Below are 22,986 nucleotides of genomic sequence, written 5' to 3'. Positions count from 1 at the left end.
ACCTACTATCAACAGACATGATTTAACAGCCTTGCCAGTGTTGAATAGTTTGGTTTGCACATGTTCACTGTGCAGGGAAAGTAAAGGCAAGGGGGACAGAATATATTAAGGTCTTTTCACTAGTCTTCTTTTCGAAGTAAACGTGTCACTATCTCAGGCACCACAACCATAAATTAGTATCACTGTACCAACACATGAAACTAAACGACAGTTCCACATGCTCCAAAATCACAGCCTAGTTTGTCCTCTGCTTCTACGAAACTGAAAACAGCATCTGTTCACTACGAACTGTTCACGCTGCTCAAGGCCGATCGATAGATTCACAATGTGATGATCAACACTGGACGACACAGAGGCCAGGCGAGCCCAGCCAGTTACAGTCTGTTAAAGCTGAACTTTTTTTTTTCTTTTTTTTTTTTTTTATATCCATCCTCATGCAGGCAGACCTCAGCTCAGTGGGGATTCAAAGAACTTTTCTCATTGATGATGGAATTAAGTGACGTTATTAAATTAAATAACAGATTTTTGTCAGAAGGCAAACAACGGCAATCAATAATGACTAATGTAAAGAAACAATTATAGACCTTACAACCAGGTTTCAGGAGGGTGCATAGTCTCATCTCACCATTTGTCACCATCTACTGTAAGAACCCATCGTTGTGCAGATGCTCTGTGTGACTGACAGGATGATCTGAGGACTGACGAAGCTGGTAAACTAAGCTGTGATGAGTTAACCTTTCACTGCTGAATGTACAAAACATATCCAAGCTCCTTTTGCAATCTCTGATTGGTTCTGATTTAAAGGAGCACTCCAGCGATTTTTAGTCAGGGGAACTTACGAGAGACGGATTAAAAAAAGAATGTTTGAAATTGATGCAGCTGATGATTAAAGCCACAGAAGACGTTATTCAACTGTTCCCTATGATGAGTAAACTGACTTTGACATGTAAAATTTCCGGAGTGTTCCTTTAATAATATAAATGATTATATTTTGTACACTGAGAGCCGAAATAAGAACAGTGAACGAGCTGATCCCCACTGCGCTCGGTATCTCTGCCTCTGACAGGCAGACGTCCTCGTGGTGGTGCAGAACACCTCGTGCAGACCTGTCCGCACACGGCTTCACAGCTCAGAAACGCAAATGAAAATGCATTCACACATCGTCGCCTTCCAGCAAGGCTGTGCTGGACTCAGACACGGCATCAATAACAACACATAGTCAAGGCACAGTTCAGAATTGCATTAGTCCGTGTTTGTCGTCCTGTGTGGTCCTGCGTCGGTGTGGTCTCTGTAGCGCCCTCTAGTGGTTTTGCTTCAGGCTGGCAGTGATGATGGCTGCTTCCCAGCTGTGTAATAGCATCATCAAGTTAGCTAAAGGCTACTTGGCAAATACAGCTTTTACTGTTAATGCGTGCGCACATAGGTATACAGTTTGCACCTTGAGTTGGCAACATGGCGGCATCAGACAGACAGTGAAATATTCATATTCGTCATATTCACAAGTACACTGAGAATGTTGCAGCTATGGTTAGACCAATATGTAGGCTGCCTGGGCTAAAATCTCCGAGTGTTGGATATCATCTGACTGAGAGGATGCAGCTCTTTTCATGACATTACAAATTGTTAAATTATTTAAAGATTATTTAAAGGTATGCTAGCTTAGCACAAAGACTGCATGCAGACGGCCACGGACAAAGCTGTCAAAGGAAGAGGTGATAAATGAAGTGTATTTCAAAAGAAACACAATTATTGGTTTTCTGATAAGAGGACTGATAAGTGTGAAACCGGAGCCAGGAGTTAGTTTAGCCTAGCATAAACACTGGAAACAAAGGGAAAAGGTTAGCCTGGCTCTGTTGACAGTCGAACAGAACCTGCCTAGCAAAAATACAAGCGAGCTATAACGTGGTGAGTTTTACAGCAGACCCAGGCTAGCAGTATCCTCTTGCTAAGCTAAGCTAACCACTGGTGGCAGCTTTATGTTTAGCATACAGATAAGTATATCCAATATATAACTGTTGACAAGAAAGCAGCTAGAGCTTAGAGAATGATGCGGGGCCAGGATGCTGTTAGCTTAGCTTAGCTTAGCTTAGCTTAGCATAAAGACTGGACACAGTGGTAAAACTCACTGGCCCAACAAAGAGGTTCCAGCATGAAATTTGAGCTTGTTGTATTTACGTTCTAACTTTTAACATTTTTGTACCCCCTCTTCTTCCACTCCGTATGTTAAGCTGTCCTTGGTTCTAGTATTATCTATTTTCAGTATTCTGGGTTTAGTGGAGCTTTTTAGTAATTTATTTCTAATATAGGCTACTGAGTAATGTTCATCAGCAGCTTCCACACTCACATCAGTACTGGCTTTTCTCAGCCCATATTAGTCGAACCATAGAGAGAACTGCAGAGTGAACTCCTGAGCTGTAGTCAACATAAAAACTTTCAATTACTTTGGTAAGCCTGTGTGACGTAATGTGACTGGGATGTAGCTTAGTGATGCCTTAATGGGCTGAAAATTCTGCATTCAGTGTTAGTGTTCAGTCTCAGAGCAGCACTGAGGTGAGGTGACAGTGGATGCTATGTTTTACTGTGTTTCACTGTTACAGTCACATGTGCTGGACTCTTTTTTTTTTTTTTTTTTTGGACTAATTTCTACTATTTCTCATAGATTCATACATTTTGAATAAGATTCTTTTGAATATATATTCTAAATTGATTACACCCTTTGATTGAAAATTCTTTTAAACTCTTTCTGTCTAAACTGAGCATCGCCATGATGGAACACTCAAACAAAACATTGGCATTACGTCATTTGGCAATTTTCTCTATACGTAAAAAGAAAGAAAGAAAGGAAACAAATGATACAAAAGATTCAACAAACAGTAACTACAAGATCTCCATTTGGCAATATAGAAAGGCTTTTTAAAAGTCTTTGACGGGTATACATTTTGGTTTATATACAGATGTGTGTGTGAGTGTGTGTGTCCTCCAAGGGCTCCCTTTTTCAATCCAAACAGAATCATGTAGAAAATGTGGAGGTGAAAACATCTACATAGTAAAATCAAAATGTGAGATTAAAAATGAAAAGTAACAAACAAGGCGCTGTGTCCGCTGTGGACTGGAAACAGGGAGGGCCTGTCGAGTCTGTGATGGGAGAGTCCCCGCCCAAACGCTGTGTGTCTCAGTTCATGAACTGCGTGTATCCCTCCGCTCCCGTGACGATCACGTCCATCCAGATCCTCATGGCCTCCGCTGAGGGGGCCACCACGTAGTAGAGGCGGTCGTGGGTCTTCACGCAGAAGGTCAGGGAGGGATTCGGACTCTGGAAGACGAGACAATGAAGAGGAAACTGGAATCACAGCAGGTTCATAGAGAACAGCCACTCTGCTTTCTCTTTGTTCCCTACGCTGAAGCTGATCAGGTTGGAGTTACAGATGTATAATACGAGACTGCTTATCAGAACTGCACTAGATGTCAATGGAGGCATCTTCAATTTCACTGACTTAATGATGCATTTGATGGGAGAACACATGTTTCATAACTGGAGTCTGTAGTAAAATTCGGAGTTTGGTGTCCAGTGAACTAAGTGTAGAAGCTGTTCTGCCCTAACTCGAGTTTGTGCCTCTAATCTATCACCATTATATTCAGTCACAGTAGAGCTGACCACATTTTTTCTAAAATAAATGCTGGCTGATGTTACTGAATGCTTACTGCTGTTCTGAACATATTTCCAGAATCCTTAAAGCTGCACTAATGATTCTTTTTTATTAACAACAAATAAAATGCTTGTAGTGATAAACCAACAGTTCCCCTCTGTTCCACAGGGCGTTTCAGGACTAAGACGCCTTTAGTGCCTTAGCCTGTTCTGCCTTTCTGACCTGTAACTTTATTGTTTGTTCAGCTTCACCAGGCAGCACTTTAAACCCTCTGCACAGCACACTGGCTGTCAGTGACCATCAACTGTAAGGCAACTGTCTGCTAACAGCTATGAACCATGTCCATGTTCAGTTTGCTGTGCTGTGTCAGGACTCTTTAAAAGATCTTAATTTATTGCTAAATTTATCCTCAAGATCAAGAAATAAGTTTCAGTCTCTGCTCTATTTTTCTATATCAATGTTACTTTATATTATTTCATAATCCATCCATCCATCCATTTTCTCCCGCTTATCTGGGGCCGGGTCGCAGGGGCAGCAGTCTGAGCAGGGACGCCCAAACTTCCCTCTCATATTTCATAGAAAATGTTCATTTTCCAACATGGGAAAAGGATTAAAGATCTTTGATGGTTCGAAGAGTGTTTGTGTATTCTGGAAATACTTTGAGAACAGCATAAAATCTTGTTAAAGCACCGTCTGGGTTTTTCAAAGGTCACCAGGTATTTATTTATTAGAAAGAACAGATACTATGCTGTGTGACTCAAATGCAATGGTAATATATGAGGGTAATACAGTGGGCTACGGACTAATTTTCAGTTCTGAACTCGGCACAAAACAACTGGAGCACTGACCCGAAAATACTGGTACTGTAAATCAAATGGTGTACAGCAACAAGTGCTGCAGAGAAGTACATGAAAAACGGAACATTTATGGGTGTTTTCCCCATGAAATTGCTGTTATGTCTATGGAAGCAACCAGATAACTGTAAAACAAATTTCATGCTTACATGTTCCACTCATCTGCGTCACTTTCCCTTTTTTAAAACCATCATCTTTCTGCCTTCGCTAAGTGCCCCAGACTTTAAAGTTTTCCCTCTGTAATGTGACATTGGAAGTGACAAGTAAAATCAAAGTTCCTGAGTTGATCAGAGCCACACAGTTAGTCAGAGTGCGGTGCATTGCGACAGGCCATCAAACACAAATACTGAGGATGAGGAGGCAGCGGCAGCTCAGCTTTATGTTGGAGATAAAAAAAAAAATGACAAGACGTGTAAGGCTCAAGTCAAGCAGCAAGCAGCTCTGATCATAAAGAATAGAATTATGTCCAAAAAAACTACACCTACGGCTCGAAGGGGAAAAAAAAGAGCTCTTCCTGAACAGAGGAAGTGTCTTTGAAAATTAGTAAAAGGCGAGGAGAGCTGTGAAACAGGGTCGTCCTTCTGCCGAGCCTTAAAATGACTGAAAATGACTTTGTGAGTTGAATCTGACAGGAAGTGCTGACCTTACCTGGATTTCCTCGCTAAGAATAAAAAAAAGTCATACGGGTGTTTCCTGCTATACACACATTTAAATAAACAGATTCTTGTTTTCGAACCACTTGACTGGTTTACACTGGGAACACTGGGATGGACGGAGGGATCAAACAGGATTATAGGATTATGTAGTGACACTACAAACCGACACAAACTAGTGCACTGAGTCATTAAATACAAGTCTTACGCATGCATCGACAGCCACTGGGCTGGCTACTGTCTCGGTCTATGGTTTGGACACACAGGGTTCAGTGAGGTGAGGGGGGTGAACACACAGCTTGGATACATACACTGGTCATATTCAAGTTGAAAAATCCCTTCTGTGACAGCAGCCGGCCAAAGCAAAAGCACGAACGGGGAGAGAAGAAGCAAAGCGAACAGTGTGCAGAAACATGTTGGAAATGAAAGAGAATGGGAGATAAAAATAAAGCAAAGTGTGAAATAGATGAGAGAGAATGATCGTTTTCAGAGTTCATTCACGGCGTACCTTTGTGGCACTGCGGAGGTGATCGTAATAGACCTCTTCTATTGCCTGGAAGTAGATCACACCCTTCAGCTTGGTCTCATGTTTGTCTGCGGGAGGGAAAATAACGTGCGTTTGTTTAAAAGGCTAAAACATATTGACGGCGACAGACTTTTCTTGGCTGCGAAAGCCAAGGCGCTTCGCTTCCACATCACCTAGAATAACGACAGGGACGCGGTCGTTAGAAAAACAGAAGAAATCAAACTTTAATCATGACCAATTTATGGCTTGTGATGATGGATGGAAAAAGACAACCACAGCACTTTTTCTCTGTTTTTAAACCAATGGTGCTCTCATTGTATTTTCACACTTGACTGCATTCTTACGCTACTCTGGTACATCATTGCAGTTTGTTTCATCAGCCGCTGCAGAACTGCAGTAAGGAACCGGTGGGGAACTCAACACCCCTCTCTACCTCCAGGCACAAACACTCCACAAGCCAACTTAAGAGTAGTAGGTAGAAAGGCTGCGCTTCATTTCGAGGAATAACACTTTCCTTTTAATACGCAGCTATTATCTGCTAATGACCTCTTTAGCATTCAAATAGCCCAGCATTTGCATCTCATTTGACTGCATCTAAATTACCAAAACTCCGGTTGCGGTCGAGGTCGATTCACGTGAATTCGCGGCGCTCATGACTTATGCTCGTCACCTCTCGTTCCTCATTGTTCAAGGTCAAGAGGAAAGGGCAAGTGATGCATCTCAATCAGCCTCCTCAGAGATCGCGGCGCTGTGCGCATTTTAACTACTGCCAGAGTAATCTCAGTACACCTCCTCACCCTGGCTCGCTTTCAACAAGGTACGCTTTAAGCAGCTTTAAGCAGAACCTTCTGAGGACTTCAAAGGCCTGACAGCGAACAAGTGTCCCAGAGCTCACAGTGCACGATCAAATTACACGACCGTGCACGCTACATACTACATGCGCCGCTGCTCAAGGTCCTGAGGACGCATGTTCTGCCTGCCACTCATCCACGGCAGGAAATTTCTGCCACTTTACATATTAAAGCTTTTAAGCTTATTGCAGCGACTTCACCATTTTACAAGTGTAACCTCTGACATTTCCATATCGTTGCTCCAATGTTTTGAAAAAGTCTCTTGTTGTGACACAGAAATAACCACAAAATCTTCTAATGCAAAGGAAGTGAGTGCATCACATGTCATCATGTTAACACAGAGCGAACAAGTGAACAGGAACGGCTCGCAATCGAACGCAGTCCGAGGTGGAAAGTAAAAATACTCAGTACTGTACTGAAATATAAATGTGAGGTACTCTGTCTTGAATATTTCCATTTCATTTTACTTGATCCTTACACTCCACTGCGTTTGTCTGACAGATTTATTCATTGTGTTGGAGAATAAGATTTTTTATCAGTTACATGAGCTTATAAAATAACCACCAAACATCACATAAAGAGGTTAAAATTAGCTCCAGCTCAACTACAAAATTTAATGCTGTTTACATATGAAGACATCAGTATTAACAATCCAATAACACACTGTCATATATATTAATGCAGAGAAAACACACAGTTACGTTAATTAATTAACATTTTCAATACAGGACTGATTTGCGACAGAGTATTTTTATATTGCAGTATTGCTACTTTTACACAAGTTAAGGATGTGAGTACTTCCTCCACCACTGAATGTGTGTGTTTTCAAATTCACAGCCAATCAAATGCAACATTTTCCATATTGGTCCAAATAGAAGACCATGTTTATTTAAGTTGGATCGTATTTGAGGATGAGACATTTATGTATTCAGATATTTGTCCTGAATTAGTACTTTTGTGTGTACTGTAACATCAGCTCTGACAGAGTGTGTTGCACTATGGGTGGTCTGTAGCTTTAATGCCGGAGTCGATCGTGCCTCAAAGTGTTCAGGAAGCCAAGTTTAACCTACAGGAGTTTCTCAGGGCTGCGTAATGTTGCCACTGACCAGATAAACTCCTAAAATCATCTGTCTGACAGCCCCGTCTCCAGCGTCGTAGAATGTCACGGTGAAGCTCAAACAGACTAAAAAAATCATCCCCAGCGCTTCAGGAGGCTGACAGGCCAGCCTGTGAGAGTGTCACTGATGGACAAGCTACACAAACGTGAGATTCTCAGTCTGCTTTAATGTAAGTGTGTCATGTTTGACTTTTACAAGAGAAAAGGCTTCAGGAATGAGGACTGTGCTCTCCTCAGTGTCTCAGGGAAACTTTCCCAACACAGCTAGAAAATATCTTGACTTCAAAAACTTCTTTCTTCCAAAACCTGTAGTGAATAAAGGGGGGCTGTCTTATAAACGGGGTCATCTTACACTGGGGCCAATACAGCATCTTTAGACTTATGGAAGGTTGAGATATGGGCTTGCAAACATGTATGAAAATGTTCTGTGGCCGAGCAGTTCAGACTCTGCCCATAAACTACAATGTTTCCGCTTCAAGAACATGACAGTAATGACCCTGCAGCAGCAAATATTCAAATAAGATCAAGAATCATGTGTCTTAACGCTTCTTACCGACGTAGTAAGAGAAGGTCCTTTTGAGGCGGTCGAAGACGAACCAGCGTTTCTTCCAGGACTTGATCTTGCCTCCCATCTTCACCAGGTAGCCCTTGCACATCTTCTCTGTGAGGATGACGTGGTAGCAGGTGTCAACGCTGTGGCCCGACGACTCGACGTGGGAGCGCAGGTCGAACTCTTCCTTCCGAATGGGCAGGTAACGAGTCATAGGACGGGCCTGGACCGAGCAAAAGGACGAACACAAACACAGGAGGATAAACAAGCAGCACCGCAAGGCAGGGGTATTATCATTAATAATAGAATAAACACTAATCGAAAATTCAAAACTATCAGAACCTCACAGCAAGGAGCCTCACTGTCAGTCAGAGAGGCAAACAAAGTCAAAGTCCTCATGTGTGAATATTCAGACTCAGATTGAGATTGAGAATATGTTGTCTTGTTTCCATGTTTGTCTTTAGTGTGCTGTGATGGTGTAAATGCTTCTCTACAGATTTACATTCTAAAGGAAAAGCTGAAAACGGGTTACTTTGCTATGAAAATAGTCAACTGTAATGATATTGAATACTGGTACAAAATATAACCAACCAGAGGCTTCTCTCAAAAATCTAGGTACCACCCTCAGAAGTGTCATGTGTGTAAAGCAGGGTAGAGACAGGCACAGTCATTTTCCGCTTTTCCACCATGCAGACTCAATTACGTCTCATTTTACTGACCTGAGAGAAGTTCTTGGCCCTCATCTTGACCTCCTTCTCCACAAGCTGCTGCCTGTGGAAAGTTTCGTCCTGCAGTCTCTTCTCCGCCTCCTCCCTCCTCCTCCTCTCCTCCTCCAGCATCTGACGGCGAGCCAGGCTCTCTCGCTCCTGAAGGAGAGCGCGCTTTCATTAAATATTTGTTTGATCTGTGCGAGGGCTTTGCGGAGCAAACACGCACTCTTTTTTTTCAGCCAGAACTCAGCTTGACATTCGTGCATTTATGTTTGGGTTTCCCTGCTGAGAGCTGCTGGCCACCATGCAGCAGCCCCACAGTGGCAGAAAGCTGTTAGCTGGTTGGAGAAGTAATGATCTGCTATGAAGATACATACGTACAACACAAGTCCCAACCTCACCTGTGCAATGCTATTGGCTGGGGGCTACACACACACACACACATACCCAAAGCTTGCAGGCCAGAACTGTCCCACCACACAATGCCAGTGGGTCATATGTGATGATCGAGGGGGATGACTTTTGTATGAGTCTATATGCTGTTTTTGAAGAAAACCAGGCACAGCATACCTTTAAAGTGTTGTCTTTAATCTAACCCTGACAGTGAAAAAAACAACAGATCCTTTCCCAACAATCTTTTGATCCTCAGACCTTCATGAGGTAAAATTTGCGAGGAGAGAGGAAACAATGTTTTCAGAGAAATGAGACGTTGTTTCCCTTGAACCATCATCTGATGCGGCGTCTGTTTCTGATGACGGCGGCTCAGCTGGATCAGCTTTGTGGCGACTTTTGTTTGTAAGTTTTGAGTTTGTATATATATATACGCAGTCCAAATAAGAAGGGTGCACAGTGACTCTTAATTCTCTCTTTACGTTATATAAGAAATAGTTAAACACCAGCACATTTATGAAAAACCTACACTGATCTGTACGTGAACTGTGTACAGATCAGCTGACCTACAGTGGATGTCAAGATCAAGAGAGGAGCGAGGACCAGGAGCGATCAAATATGGGAATGGGTACATTAGCACAGTCAGAGATTTTGACTTGACACCCTTATAAATAAGACTTTGTGGTGTGCGTGAGCTTTGAAGTCATTTCATACAATCCTTTAAGTTTTTACAGATCCATAATCTGTCTATATAGATCTGTTTGAGAGTCTGTAACTTCGTCCCTCTAAACCTCCCTTAAATCAAACGAACTGAGTAAATACTACGTATAAAAAGGAGCTGCATCCTTATAGTGAAAAAGGACTGAACTGAGCTCAGTGATGGAACTGCAGCTACATGTAACGAAAGAGAATGTGGGAGAAAAGGCTTCAGACTAGAACATTGATTTGATCATCTTCCTTCTCTTCATCAGGACAAAAAGAGATGAAAACGTTTGAAACACCGAGGCCAATACAAATGAATGAAAGCCTCCACTTGCTGCCTTTATTTTTCAAATTCACGTTCAAAGCTATTGACAAGAGCACTGCAAGAACTCTCATCAATCACCAGGTATGGACTGTGACTTACCCGGGATTCAATAAGTCTGGCTTTCTCCAGTTGCGCCTCCTTCAGCATTTTCTCCATCTCCTCAATCTTCAGCGCGTCCACTCCTCCGACGCTGTCCGACACAACAACACAGTGTTAGCACGCAGCCTTCGTCTGCCTTCAGACGGGTTCTGAGAGAGCACATGCTGGCACCCCTACATTCAACAACACATCACTGAATATCAGCTCAGTTAAGCGTTTACTTCAAAGGACGGTTCAAACACGATCTGTAGGGGAGGTTCGTTGACAGTATTTGTGAGGTCACTTCCCTACAGAGTGTTTACTCTCTGAAAAAGCTTTAAAAAAATGTGTTATTGTGCTCTGAGGATCGATGCGTAGAGATGTGATGACATACACACATCTTCTGCTGGTCTCTTTGTCCTTTTTGGAAATATGCAGTCCGTCCTAAAAGGCTCACAAACACGGGAAAAGCCCTTGGTGGCTTTGTACACCACTGACATGTAGCTGTTATTCATTTCAACAAACAACTACTACAAACAGAACTTTACAGAGTTTCTGATGCCACGCTATGAAGCTGTCAAAATGTGGCTCATAAACTTTGCTGCTTTATCATTTCCTCCCTCCCTCCCGTCTCCACTGTGCGCTGTTCATTAAAGAACAAATCCCATTAAAGTCATCTCAAAAAACATGAGTAATAGTTTTTGGAATTGGACTCCTGTGAGCTATAAAAGCTATCTGAACAATAGGTGCTGCTCGAACATGCTGTGGTGAGCACCGTGGTAATACAGCACACAGCTTGGCCACATTAACAGATGGTCTACAAATGAGCCGACCTGTGGACAAAGACTTCACCTGGTGGGAGTCTGTGTGTCTCTTCTTAGGGTCTCATTTTAATTCTTCTTTAATAGTACTTTAATATTCAGACTTCATGCAGTTGCTTGATATGCACACTGGTATCTTGGGACTGCTGACACCAATCGCCATCATTCTTATTTGAAAATGTGGCGTGGTTCACTAATTCCTGATAAAATCCAATAAAAAACGGACTCCGATAACATGGGCCCTCAATTAAAAGATAACATTAAGTGAAAGTAGCAGACAGGAGTGAAATCCCTCGCTAAAGAAATGATACAAGCAGTGATACAAATGCGATTAATCCCATTAAATGACATTGATGGGGTCAGAGGATGGACTGAATAATCTGGCCATGACTGTGTGCGTGCCTCTCCCTTCACTCTACCTGGACATGTTATCTGGCGAGCAGGCCGAGTTGTTCCCCGTGGACACGCTGGTGTCCATGCTGTCGGAGCTCTCCAGGCTCAGGGTGTCGTAGGGCTGCTCTCCGGCTGATGGGGGCTGGTGGTGCAGGATGGAGTGGTGAACCAGCGGGGGAGGGCCCATGGAGCTGTGGCCCAGAGCGGGACTGCAGGCCATGATTGGGGAGTAGGAGGGCGACGAGGAGGACGAGGTCATGAGGTGGGTCTGAGAGCCGTGGAGCGCCTCCCACTGACACTGAGCCTCGGCCGCCGCTCTCTGTTTGAGCTCGGCCAGGCGACGGCGCTGCTCTTCAATCACCTGCTGACCTGGAGGAAGGAGGGCGCTGATCAGTGGATGGGTTCAGAGTGTCAACCGAGGTGGAAGGTGGAACAACGACTGAACTCTCAACCCGCAGGCAACTCCATCAACAAGTCCGCCTGTTTCCTACGGAGCTGGGAGATCTGCATTTAAACACACATGCCAGCTACACAGCAGCTCATCCCAAGCGTCCTGAACCTCTAGCAGCACAACTACCACCAGCACCAGCCCACAAACCACGGGATAAACCATGCACCACACATACAAGTATGTGCTCTCTCAGTGACACAAGCTCGAAGATTACTGCAAAAACCCGCGAAGTCTCGTCACCACAAAGTTCAGCATCTATCCAACTTCTCACATTTCAAGTCCATGCTGCTGTGCGCCTGATAATGGGCAAACACATCTGGAAAGAAGGGCCCAGGTCGATAACTCCAAAGGAGGAGCTCACTGAACGCTGAACATGCAAGATTTATTCTCCACCAGCAGGAACATTCATAGAAGATTGATGGAAGAAGAAAGGCTGCTCGATGTTACAGACAAAAGACAAGATGAAAAGAAATCTTCGGGGGAGAGGAGTTAATGACACACCAGAGATGGAAGAGGCTGAGAGAGGAGGATGAAGCGAGTGGAGTTAGGTGAAGCCAGGGTCTGAAATTAACAGCCGCCAAGTGTCAAGTTCTGGAAAACATTAGCTTTGATGGATAAATCAATAAAAGTAACCTGCCAGACTGGCTTAAGTTTTGGATAAGACTTGAATTTTTTAGGTATCCAGTCTTTGGTCTTCACCTGTGCTGAAGCTTTCAAACTGGCTCCTGGTTGGCTGCCTGTTAACCTCTCTGTAAAGTGAGCAATCCTCTGCTTCTCTTTTGTCTGGTTAATGTTGGCTTAAACTCATCTGAATGCTGAATCGATGCATGAGTTTACTCATTGCTCAGCGGTTCAAGTAATACAACAGGCAGGGAGACGTATGAACAAGAGCTGCTTCCCTGCAGGCTTCGTGTTGACCCTTGGCAGGAGAGACTGTTCATTTCAGACACTGCGTGTGACGCACAGAGGCACAGTGGATGAACAAACAGGATGAATCCTGCTGAGCAGAGTGAAGACAACAGAAGAAATCATCAACTCCTGGACGCTGTGATCCGTCTACCTGCTGAGCTGCCCTCTATGGCGTTCTGTCTGGAGGTCTGGGGCTCTGTGGTGCAGCAGGGCAGGAAGAGACAAGTCCACAGACAGAGACAGACAGACAGACAGACAGACAGACAGACATGAAGGAAACCTGAATGATGCTGCTGAATGTGACTAACTCAGGCTTCCAACCCAGCACCCGTGGGTGGCAGCCAGCTGAGCTAAAACACCACACTGCTTTCCTCTGATCCACTTAGTCAAACAACACTACGGCGTGCAGAACAGAACCCTAACACACACACACACACACACACACACACACACACACACACACAGCTCCATGACAAAGAGCACCCCAACATTTTAACCAACGTTAACAAGTTAAGGAGCTTATGCATCACTAACTACAACTGAATGTCAGCTAACTGACGATCGCTCCGTCTGCTCGTGTTTACTCGAAAATGTAACAACACTGTTTATCATCTTGTAGCTCCCGAAAAGTGGAATCAGTTCTCTGTGCAAGTATAACAAGTATTCCCGCATGCTCGCTGTAATTAGCAGTCTCTCTGTTTTCTCTGTCCTATTTTTTTGTGTAACACACTTGAAGCTACATTACATGCATAAATCATGTTATGTAAAATGTATTGTTATTAATGTAATAATTATTTGTTAATCTCTGAGGAACAGTTACATCCAGTCAGTGTTCAGCTGGCGCTTAGTGGGCCATGAACCACTGAAGATGAGGAAGATGAGAAGAAACGCATGTGTTTATTCAATGTATGAATAACTGTGGCCGTGTATTGATGGCTGATTTGTGCTTTTAATTGCAACAAAGCATCCATGTCGTGTTCTGTTAGTTGTTAGTAAATGATTAGATGATGACTGGTGAACACTGCTTGGTGGGATGGTCGGTGCTGGTTTGTGTTCAGGGGCAGAGCAGGTCAGTTACCTTTCTGCTGCAGAGCCAGCTGTCTCTTGGTCTCAATGTCCTGCAGGGTTGCAGCCAGGTTCCTGGGCAGACTGCCAGTGCTGTTGGCTGCCAGCAGGGGGCTCTGCTGGGTCAGAGGGAGCAGACATGAAAAGAGGGAAAAACATCAGACACAGGTTGAAATACTGATCTGGATTTTAGGGAGAACTGCAGTGGACATTCTCAAAGAAGATGATGATTTAGCTGCTGAAAAGGAACAACCTGTGTACCTTTGAGCTCGTGTTGCGTCCCAGTGTTGCTGCTCCGTGCTGCAGAGGGGATGCAGAGCCTGATTTAGGCTGATGAAGAGACAGGCCTGGATCACTGTCCAGCTTAGAGCGGAACACCTGCCCGAGGAAGCAGACAATGAGCACGAAGCAATCAGTGTTAGGAAGTGCCAATAACACATGTTAAAAAAGCCCCAGGTGATGGCAGATGGAGTGTTTTACAACAATGTTAGAGGTACAGCTGAACTCCACCATGGATGAGTTACAAGCACCTGCTGGGAAACAGTGGTTAGAAGCATGATTAGCTGTGTGCTGATAGTGTTATTGAACACTGATGTGGTTAAAATAAAAAGGTGCAACTGATAAAACCAAGGTCCAATCAGCACTTTAAATTTCAGTATCAAAGACTGACACACACACACACACACACACACACCTGGAACAGCCGTCTAGTCCCTTTCATTGAATAGCTCTTTGATCAGGCCCCCTTTAGTTAATGCTGCATTCATGTAATATGGGAGTATCAGTGTGGAATGACTTAATGTTCAAAGAAACAACTTGAAAGCGTTCACACATTCTAAGTTTCTTTAAGTGGTGATTGAAGTTGGTGGATTTCTGCTGCTCCAGGCGAGTACTCTCACAAGTGAACACACGTAAACTGACTTCATGTTTGACACCAAAGCAAACAGCGAGTTTCCAGTCACAACAAACGTTCCAGCACCAGCTGTGTCCTAAGCTTTGCTTTCATTTGTCACACTGAAATGAAGACACCCTCTCTACATCTAATGACAGGTTTTTTCAGCCAGAGTCATTCATCAGCTCAAAGCGTGGTGAACTAGTAGTTTTCAAGAGGAAAAGACAGTCTTTTCCATATGATGTGAGTGCAGCATTTTTAAACACTGACAGCCTTTAACACAAACATCCAGCACAGTTGAAGGTTGGCAGAGGAGTAACAGCACACACAAACAGCAGAAGAATAAGAGGGAAGACATGAGGAGAAAGAAGAAAAGCCCTCTACCTGCAGCGCAGGCCTGCGGCCTGACAGTGACTTGACTGGCAGAGGGGGAGGACAGAGCTGGCTGGAGCCAGACATCAGCTCCTGGTACCACTGCTCTAAATCTAGCTTGGTCAGGTGAGGCCTACTGCCCTCAGACTGGTACTGGAGGACACACAGAGGAGCAGCAACGAGAGGCAGGACAGGAGAAAGGGTGGAGGAGAAAAGAGAGAAGACAAGAGGAGATTAGAAAGCATTCAAAGACAGTCGGAGGAGGAAAGGAATACCTGTTTTATACACCCTCAGAAGCTGTAATTACGCCATTTTTTTACTTTGAAAATGATTCTTAAATATCTTCAAAACGTTATTGTTGTCAGCTGCATTATGCGTTCTCCCCTCCAGCTGCTATATCCCTACTTTACATGTCTCTATTCTAATTCTATGTTGCTGCTGCAATGACCCAGTTTCTCATAAGAACATTTAAGTTTTCGTCTCATTTCATGTTTACTTCACTTCAGCGATCCCTGGAGCCTAAAACATAAAGTATCTCTACGGTTTTGAATGCACACCATCTGAAAGAATCACTACATTTATTTGGTTTTGGGAAAACTTCAATACACATGGTATCAAATGTGATGGATCATATCAGTAAAATCAGCAGTGTGACTATGAGCCACTTCTGATGAAGCTTTGGGAACAATGGGAGTGACTTGAGGCAAAGCTGCAGCACAACAGACAGTATGAGCTCTGACTCTGACAAATACAGTGACATCACAGAGTCTCCACGGGCTTCTATAGTGACAGGACTGTATCTGTAAGAATTAGGAAAACCCTTTTTGTGTTGCTTTACTGTGGAAAAAGACTCCAAAACACCAACATAGATAGTTGCACGCATCCAAAAAATAATAATAATATTAACATCATATATGGACAAATGATACAGTTAACAAATGTGGGATTGAGCCTCTTTCTTCTGTTATGCGTAAGGTGTCAGACACTGTGGATGGAATACAATTATGCGCCTTTATTGCCTTTCAAAGCTACACTGATTGGCCGAAAGGGGGCGCTATAATTCTAGGCCAAAGTATGACTTAGTGTCCCAAATCCAGACTGCACATAATTCAGGTGCAGGTTTTTTGTATGTAGTGTCTTCACACTGGAAAAGTGACAATATGAACAAAAAAGGACATTCAAACTGATTTTTTCCTATGTTGTTAAATGACATTTTATTAGAAAAAACAACAACTTTTTGGTTGAACTGGTGACAGTGCCAGTAAACAAATGCAGCCAAAAAGGAAGGAGGGAAGGAAGGAAGGTAGCAGCAGAACACACCTCCACAGAGAGAGACAGCGAGGAGCCGTGAGGAGAGGGGAGGCAGGAGAAGACGGGGTCTACGGCTCCAGACCGCAGGGGCTGGCGAAGCGGGGAAGTAGGGGATGACTCCACCTTTGGCATCCCATACATCTGATTTAACTGGCCCACTGTCACATACTCCTTCCCATAGGCATCACACACACACACACACACACACACACACAGCGGGAGAAGGGAGAGGGGAGGAGAAAGACAGACAGCAGTGAAGACACTCGTCAGCAGCAGGAGGGAAACATATCATAACACTCAGTGACCTTCTGCATGGAGACGGTGTGAGGGAAGGAGGGTCTGAAAGGAAACACTGAGCGTAATACAACACAGCACAAGGCACACACTCCACATCAGGGTTCGACTGATACACGGAGCCACCGCTGGCCTCTGATCATACCGTCACCCCCAACACGCTGCCATGTATCTATCATTATTGCAGGTTTTTGTGATGTTTTTAGGACTGGGTATCACTGCTTATTATGTTATTCACAATAGTAAAGATAAGTAGAATAACATGGCAGGGCTGTGACTAATGATTATTTTCTTCATTGATTCATCTGTCCATCATTTTCTCCATTAATAAATTAGTTGTTTTATCAATAAAATATCAGAAAATGGTGAATAATATTGATCATCCTCAAACGTCTTCTGTCCACAACCCAAAAATAGTAAGTAAACTGTCACAGCGGACTTAAAAAACTGTATAATATTCATATTTGAGAAGCTGAAAACAGTGAATTTGGACATTTTTTCATAAAGAATTACTCAAAACTATTAATCGCCAATAAAAATAGTTGGCAATTAATTTAATAGTTGACAACAAATTGATTTGTCAACACGTCTATACTTTCTGCTATTAAATACAGGCATAAAAATGCCCCAGAAATACCTTGTTTTGCAAGTACAAGTTTACTAACTGCAGACATCAATGCAACATGCCAGCTTGTGGTTGCTTGAGAGCAAACCTGCATTCATCAGTCAAACCCCAATGAAAGCCTCTATCGCTGACAATCACAGATCCTAAGAGCAGCTACAGAAGGACAGAAGCTGCTCACACCACAGGCTCGTGTAGCAGAGAACAAAGCCAACAGTACAGTCAGTTTGATTAACAGCAAACCAGCAGAGGGAGCAACATGACATGAAAATGGAAGGATGGAGAGAGAGAGAGAGAGAGAGAGAGAGAGAGAGAGAGAGAGAGAGAGAGAGAGAGAGAGGGGAGCACAAAGTGAGAGTCAAGACAGTAACCAATCAGAAGAGAGACAGACAGGAAGTGATGGTACCTCACAGGCGCCAGCTAATGCAGCATCTATGGCAAACGAGCGGCCATGAGAGGCGGGCTTGCTGCGTTCACGGTGGCCGCCGCTGCCGTACATCTTATAGACATCCGACAGCTTCATGTACTCCTGAGCACCAACAGCCAGCGGCCAACAACAGTCAGACAGGATGAGAAGCGGTGAGGAACAACGCTGTGCCGTACGACTTACGTACAGCACATGAACACACACACACAAGCACAGAGCCAGGAGAGGTTACGTGTTGAGGAAAAAAAAGACACCTGGCTGTCCACGTGCTGTTGTTACAGCTATAAGGTGCATGTGACGACGGACAAACAGGAACACACCGAGTGACAGGAAGTGCATCACAACCGGCTGGCACACAGGACGACACACACACAGGTACCTTTGTGGGCTGTTACAACAACCAGTGATGTAGTGGTGAATGAGAAGATGATGACCTCGAATTGATAACGAGGTACAAACAACCTCTAAAAAGCACTGATGTATGCTGCTCCGATTGACACTGGTTGCTCATAGAAGACATTGGATTTTATGGGGCTTTAACGTGTCTTCCACTACATCTCTGGGCCCAGAAAAGACAAAACAAAACTTGAACTGAAAGCTACTGCGCTGGCTTTTAATACAGTGGTTGTAAACTATTTTCAACCCAGCCAGGCGCAGTAAGTCACAGGTGCAATTAGAGTGGAGGTGTGACCACGACACTAACAGTACAATGGGTGACCTCTGGGGTGAGTGGCACAGACAGCAGAGGGGGAGCAGCGGGCTTCATGCAGGGATCATTAGTCCGGTTACCTCCGTGGGGCTGCTGGGGTACAACTGACAGGGAGGGGAGGGATGTAAGTAGGAAGGAGAGGCTCGACAGAGGGAATGCTGGGAGGAGTGGACATCCTCCAACAACAGGTCTGCCTCGCTGATATGGAGCGCTTCCTGTTTTAACAATTCGGGAATAAGTGTTTTTAATGCCCACAGAAAACGAATGGGACACTACATACAAGTTAAAGTTCAAGCGAACGTGTCAAACAGGTGATGTGTCTCTTTGCTCTCCCTCTGCTTCAGACAGAGTTGTCCAATGTCTTAAACACTGTCAACTAATGGAAGGACCATTACAATTATTTCGCTCGACACACTGATCATCAACAGCTCCACATTATAAACACATAACCACCAGAAATCGATTAGTCTGATTACAGCAGGTGTGCTGAACCGTTAGATCTGAGATTACACACCAACACATCGCTGCAGTTAAAGGGATGGGCTGAGTCAGCAAAGCTCCCTTGTGCTGTCAGAGTGTTTAAGTGTGAGTGTTCGCTGCATACACAGACAGGTTCGGCCGTTCTCTCACCTCTCTCATCGCAGTGGAGGACTTGGGGAAGCTCTTTCCCCCCGTCAGGCTGTGGTATCTCTTCTCCAGGGCCGACAGCCTCTCCTTCTCCTGGAACATACAAACACGTTAGCAACATGCTCACTTTTAGAGCACTGCAATAACCTGTAGCTGTACTGTCCCTTCAAAGTCCCCAGTCTGGAGGAAATGATTCAGTGCAGTCACAGTGTGAGTACCTTCTGGAGCATTTGCAGCGTGAGGGTCCTGTCTTTGGCCAGCCGCTCACACTCCTGGGATGCCTGCAGGCCGAGCTGGTTGGCCTGGTTCTCCAGAGCGGACACCTTTTCCTAAATGAGGCAACAAAGAAAGAGTTCAATCTCCAGTGGCAGCCAAGACAATAAGCATGGAAGGTGTTGTATGGCTTTCTAAATACCACACAGGCTTTAAAAGTGCCATGTGGCAACGCCAAATGTCTGTGCTGGCATTTTGTTGCAGTAAATAACAGACATGTTGAGAAGAAATATTCAATTCCTGCTCTGACTCTGCAGCAAGAACCCGAGCAAAGTGTCTCCAGATGGTTGAAGCTTGTTTGGCCACTGCCTCTCTGCCTGGTGTGTGAGTGCTCTGTGTAAGCTCCACATTGTTTACATAGTGATATATTTGCCATTGGCTGCTTTAGCTCGAACACAAAAAGCCCATATTGTTGAAAGCATCCTCAGAGCAGCGTTGAATTGCAGATGGTGCGCAGCCTGTCAGTGTTTCCTCACCTTCCTCTTGGCCACGCTGCTGTGGTACTCTGCTCTCTCCTGCAGCAGCTGCTGGCTGATGGTTTCTCTTTCCTCCTCCAGGCTGCTTTCTCTCTCCAGCTGCTGAAACTCCAGGTCCTCAAACTTTTTGGTTCCTGCTTCCAGTGCTTCTCCATCCTGATGGAGGCCCACAGACAACATCAGCGGTTACATCACGAACAGAAAAACACACTGTATTATACTACACACTGCTCGTTTCAAAGCCATCCACTATTCTCAGACTAGCGTAGCTGCTGACAGCAAAGCGAAGACCTCTTGAATTTTACATTTGAAATAGTTAAAAACATTTTCTCAGCATGGATGAAGCCCATTTTTTGTGGGGTCAACTAAAAGCACACCGTGCTAAGTTAAGCAGACAGCTGTGAAGAACATGCTTTTACTGCAGCACAGCCACTGGTGTGTGTGTGTGTGTGTGTGTGTGTGTGTATGTGTGTGTGTGTGTGTGTGTGCGTGTGTACTGTAGTACACAGGAGGTAAGGAAGTGTCATTTACATTAACAAAACTATTCTGGGCAGGAAAGTCTGCAGTTTTCTTTAACTTGATGCCATTTGATTCTCTCCTCCATCGCTTGCACTCCACTCTTCTACTTAAAATGCTAAAGAATAAACACCTACTGCTACTGTACAGCTACAATATTGACTAATGAAGTTATCACAATCTATAATCTGTGGAAAATCTTTATTACAAAATACATGTATCAATGTGTCTGTGCTCAAAGCAGTGATATAAAAACAGTGCTGGCTTCGGTGTGAATATACTAGTGTGTGTTCCAGCTTTATCTCAGTCATTGTCCTTCCTGTTGTTGCTATGTCACTGTGGAGTTGCTCAGTTTTGCAGCAGAAGGGAGACGAGTGTTTGAGTCTGAAGGCTCTTAAGCAGCTCTTCTGAAGGACCCGACAGCCTGCAATGTCAATTCACTGACATGCAGTCTGAAATGAAAATGACTCATTTTAGCTAAGTGGTCAAAACAGGGACAAAGAATTCAAACTGTCAGACAAAAGTCAAACACTTTGGGAGCAACTTTTGTTCTGTGTTTAGACGTTATTCCAGATTGAAGCGTGCCTCAGCTGTGCAGACTGGGCCTGAAGTCCCACCCTGCTCATCAAATAGTATCTCATACTTTGGTTCTCTCTTCGCCAAATGAATGAAGAAAATAAAGACTCTTAGATAGAGCTAGACTGAATCAAAGTGTCAGATTCTGCACACGGAGCATCACTGTCAACAGATAAATGCAGCCTACGCTATTCATTCCAACTGGGCAGAATTATTCATCTTTTTTTCTGTCTTAAGTGGTAAACCAAACAACAACATTAATTTCCATGAGAGAAGTCACAGGATGAGAGCGAAGAAGACAGAGGATGATCTAGTCAGGCCTATGTTAATTGATTAGTGAGCAGTTACACATCATAGGCGAGCCATGACAAGTCACAGAAGAGATGCAGATCAGATTCACACATGCAGTGCAGCGCGACCGGATCACATGACGCACGTTTGACCAAAATGCATCGCCAGCAGCTGAACTGACCGGGAGCCTTTTGTGTGCTCCTATGTTGACCTGAGGGTTTCAGTAGCATGTAGGTGTGACGAGGAGGAGGGAAAATTCCTGCGGCTTGTGGCAACAGCCTGTCTGTGAGGGGCACTGAGAGGACTGTGAAGGAGTGTGTGCGTACGTGTGTGTGTGTGTGTGTGTGTGTGTGTCAGTACACCATATGTAGTGGGCCCCTGCTAAAGGGTTAAAGGTGGCAGCACTGTGTGTGATGGCATGTGCTAAGTGCTGGCACATACAGCGTGCTGCCCTTCAGCCCGGCAAACTATGTAAGAGATGCAATGCCTTAGTTCTCTGCCTTTTAGGCTGATTATTGACCCAAACAATCGCTGCCAAAGATGTGTGTGTGGTGATGGACTGGGTCAGGTTTTATAGTTTCAACAGGGCATGCTACTGCAAACTGAAGTCCATAGGTGGGGGGGGGTGGGGGGTGGTCTAGGTGCTTCTGTTTCACTGACGACCCACCCTTTTGAGCTGTTCCTGCAACTGTTCCCGCAGGGACTCGGGACAGTTATGAAGCTGGTTCTTCAACTCAGCGTAGCCCTCCTGGAGGCTCTGCAGGGCCCGGCGCTCTGCCTCAACATTAGCCCTCTCCTAGAAAGACACAACACACACCCACACACAGAATGGATGGACGAGGGGAGAGAAAGAGAGAGAGAGAAACACACTGCTCAAAATCCACGCCATGCAAATAAAAAAAGCCGTAAGGTGTTAGCAACAAACACGGCGTGACAGATTTTTAGGGCTTGGCAGGGCACAGAAAGCAGGTGCTGAATTGTTGGGATTCACAGACGACTCACGGTCTGAAAACAGCCGGAAAAGCTCATTCCAACTGTCACATTTCACTAATACAAATCAATTCATTTAGACTGAAGTAATGGATCTGAGGACTTGCTAAAATCACTCTGTGTGTCACTGATGACTATTGGCTGTAAATGTTCTGAATGAACCAATACCCACAAATAAAACATCAATAAAGTGAGAGGAAAATTGCCCCATAAATCTTGACACTTATTGGCCCCAGAACATTTGGAAACTCACTTGTAAGAATCCTGAACAATGCTAATCCCACAGTGGTGTCTCAGGAACTTCATTTCTCTTAGGTGTTGCTCCAGTTTCAAGGCCAGGAATCAATCAATAACTAACTTCGCTGTCATTGGCTGTGTTGGCGCTTGGCTGGCGTCAGTATGTCACATTACGCCTCTTCATTTTGATGTGTGAAACTGAATAGGCTGAGAGGTCTTTGAGGACTACCAGCAGCACTGACACTCTAAAGTAAAAGGTAGCTTCAGAGCACATCGTGTGAAGCTTTGAGTAGTTCTGAGACAACGCTGATTCATTCTTATACCATAATGC

The 22,986-nt window shown here is 44.3% G+C and overlaps 1 protein-coding gene across 5 annotated transcripts in view; it reads right to left on the bottom strand.

The window, feature by feature from the left end:
* Nucleotides 1-2,583: 2,583 nt before the first annotated feature.
* phldb1b (pleckstrin homology-like domain, family B, member 1b) overlaps nucleotides 2,584-22,986 on the bottom strand; it is a 100,260-nt gene continuing 79,857 nt past the window's right edge. For 2 of the 5 annotated variants that reach the window (XM_076736026.1, XM_076736028.1), the window contains 16 exons: nucleotides 22,096-22,224; nucleotides 20,046-20,201; nucleotides 19,515-19,625; nucleotides 19,300-19,389; nucleotides 18,750-18,884; nucleotides 16,627-16,788; nucleotides 15,319-15,459; nucleotides 14,304-14,420; nucleotides 14,056-14,158; nucleotides 13,129-13,173; nucleotides 11,644-11,986; nucleotides 10,425-10,515; nucleotides 8,918-9,064; nucleotides 8,202-8,421; nucleotides 5,663-5,748; nucleotides 2,584-3,313 (listed from right to left, as the gene is read on the bottom strand). In XM_076736026.1, coding sequence (XP_076592141.1) covers nucleotides 3,173-3,313; nucleotides 5,663-5,748; nucleotides 8,202-8,421; nucleotides 8,918-9,064; nucleotides 10,425-10,515; nucleotides 11,644-11,986; nucleotides 13,129-13,173; nucleotides 14,056-14,158; nucleotides 14,304-14,420; nucleotides 15,319-15,459; nucleotides 16,627-16,788; nucleotides 18,750-18,884; nucleotides 19,300-19,389; nucleotides 19,515-19,625; nucleotides 20,046-20,201; nucleotides 22,096-22,224 — 2,217 coding nt within the window. In that variant the 3' untranslated portion in view covers nucleotides 2,584-3,172. The remainder of the gene's footprint in view (nucleotides 3,314-5,662; nucleotides 5,749-8,201; nucleotides 8,422-8,917; nucleotides 9,065-10,424; nucleotides 10,516-11,643; nucleotides 11,987-13,128; nucleotides 13,174-14,055; nucleotides 14,159-14,303; nucleotides 14,421-15,318; nucleotides 15,460-16,626; nucleotides 16,789-18,749; nucleotides 18,885-19,299; nucleotides 19,390-19,514; nucleotides 19,626-20,045; nucleotides 20,202-22,095; nucleotides 22,225-22,986) is intronic. The other 3 variants (XM_076736030.1, XM_076736027.1, XM_076736029.1) reach the window with 3 other exon arrangements.

Source organism: Chaetodon auriga, chromosome 7 (genome assembly GCF_051107435.1).
Source record: "Chaetodon auriga isolate fChaAug3 chromosome 7, fChaAug3.hap1, whole genome shotgun sequence".
Lineage (NCBI taxonomy): Eukaryota > Metazoa > Chordata > Actinopteri > Chaetodontiformes > Chaetodontidae > Chaetodon > Chaetodon auriga.
The sequence above is the reverse complement of the archived record's forward strand: the minus strand, read 5'-3'. Positions and strand labels throughout refer to the sequence as shown.